We start from the raw sequence: 2,139 nt of genomic DNA, 5'->3' as shown, positions 1-2,139 counted from the left end.
CAATCCGCCAAATCGCTCCTACCGTCTTCGTTTGTTTGTTTGCTTGTTAGTTTGTTGCTTCCGTCCGTCCGTCATGTGACTCCCCACCGATCCAAAATCAGTGTCTTTTAGCGCCGCCAACGTGTTGAAGCATCAATCATTGATTATTGATTTGTTCCTGTCAGATTCCAGGAGCTGGAATTCACTTTTCTAAACTGGGTTGAATGACCTTTGACCTGTTTTACCTGAGAGGGATTTCTACACACTGGGGGTCTGAATGCTGCCCTGTTCTGACCTCAGATCAGCAGGTTCAACTCAGTTACACAGAGGGACTAAATTAAACTCTGGATCCAAGTCCAGGAACAAAGTCAGAAAATATTTATTAGAACAGAAGATATGAACTTTGATTTATGATCATTTATATATACCGTATTTTCCGGACTATCAGCCGCTACTTTTTCCTACGCACGGTGCGGCTTTTCTGTGAATTTTTTTAAACCACCAGTGGGCTCTTTAGCAGGAAGTGAATCATTGGAAGTCAAAATTGGAAATCAAAGAAGAAGGTGCTAATTTTCATTTTGAGCAGTGTTTCTCAACCCTGGTCCTCACTGCCCCCCTGCTCTGCATGTTTTAGATGTGCCTCTATTCCAGAACATCTGATTCAAATGATTGAATGACCATCAAGTACTGCAGAAGCCTGTTAATCACCTGGAGATACAATTCAGGTGTGTGGCAGAAGGGAAATACGTAAAACATGCAGGAGAGGGGGGCAGTGAGGACCAGGGTTGAGAAACACTGATTTAGAACAAGAACATTCTAGCAGCAGGTACGACGGAGAAATGTTTTCAAACTCATATGACGCTGCTTTTAAGTTGAGGGCTATTGATCTGACACTACAGGAGGGAAATAGAGAAGCTGCACGTAAGCTCGGCCTGAACAAAACCATGGTTCAGCTTTGAAGACGGAGCGCTGCGTATATCCAGCAGTTATTAGGGCGCAGCCCTCTGCTGGGTCCTTATGGAAAAAATAGAGCGGCTAGATACCAGCGGCTTATATATGTACGTTTCCAGTTTTCTTTAAAAAATTTGTAGGTGCAGCTTATAGTATGGTGCGCTCTATAGTCTGGAACAGGGGTGGGCAAACTTGGTCCTCGAGGGCCCGTCTCCTGCAACTTTTAGATGCATCTCCAATTCAACACACCTGAGTCAAATAATGAGGTCGTTAGCAGGACTCTGGAGAACTTGACTGCACTTAGGAGTTGATTGGGCTGTTGGATTCAAGTGTGTTGGACCAGGGAGACATCCAAGAGTTGCAGGACACTGGCCCTGCAACTCTGGAAAATACAGTAATTATTCACAGAAATATCAATAATTATATAATTAAAATACTCCAATATCTCCAGTCTGCAGCCTTCAGTCTGTAGAAAACCACAGAGCTCCTTCAGTCCAGAATCTCCCAGGTTGGTGGTGATCAGGTCCAGTCCTGTCAGATGGGTCGGTTTGGACTTCAGAGCTGAGAACAGATTAGTCCAGCTGGTTTCTGACAAACTGCAGCCAAACAATCTGAATAAAGAATAAAAGATGAGCTGAAGCCAACAAGATGCAGTTAAAACTGAAATAAGAACAAATAAATAATGTAGAAAAATGTAGAAAATTAATTTCCCTGAATGTAAATGAAACATGATGAACTGATTCTAACATCTGATCCAGTCAAACTGGTTTAAAGAGTCCAAGCCAGAGCAGAACCAGAACATTTGATCAAAAAACAAACTCAAAGTTTTTCTAAAAGTTTCTCAGGATCTTAAACTCAGTCGGATGTTTTTTCTCTCTCCATGTTTCCTTACAGTCTCAGTATCAGCTGACTGCTCTGTACCATCATTTATCATCAGATATTTTATGTCTCCAGTTTTTGTTAATTAATCTATTAATGATATTTTTCTTGCTGGTTGTATTTTAACTGCAGCTCATTGCTAAGTATGACAGATATAAACGGTTTATTTCAATCCATCTAATTCAGAGTTTTACAACATCCATTACAGCTCAGATTCTGAAAGTTGATCATTTTCTCATTTTGTGGTGATTCAGTTCCTGAACTATCAACTAGAAAATATTGAGTTTTTTCTCTGTCAGATTGATTTGGGTCATTTAGTTCAAGTTCTGA

At 40.9% G+C, this 2,139-nt stretch overlaps 1 protein-coding gene across 1 annotated transcript in view; it reads right to left on the bottom strand.

Annotated features, from left to right (window-relative positions):
- Positions 1 to 1,379: 1,379 nt before the first annotated feature.
- The window catches only part of LOC103457860 (protein NLRC3-like), a 12,976-nt gene continuing 12,216 nt past the window's right edge, over positions 1,380 to 2,139 (bottom strand). The window contains exon 3 of the mRNA XM_017309642.1: positions 1,380 to 1,491. Coding sequence (XP_017165131.1) covers positions 1,392 to 1,491 — 100 coding nt within the window. The 3' untranslated portion in view covers positions 1,380 to 1,391. The remainder of the gene's footprint in view (positions 1,492 to 2,139) is intronic.

This window comes from Poecilia reticulata, linkage group LG2 (genome assembly GCF_000633615.1).
Source record: "Poecilia reticulata strain Guanapo linkage group LG2, Guppy_female_1.0+MT, whole genome shotgun sequence".
NCBI classification, from domain to species: Eukaryota; Metazoa; Chordata; class Actinopteri; order Cyprinodontiformes; family Poeciliidae; genus Poecilia; species Poecilia reticulata.
The sequence above is the reverse complement of the archived record's forward strand: the minus strand, read 5'-3'. Positions and strand labels throughout refer to the sequence as shown.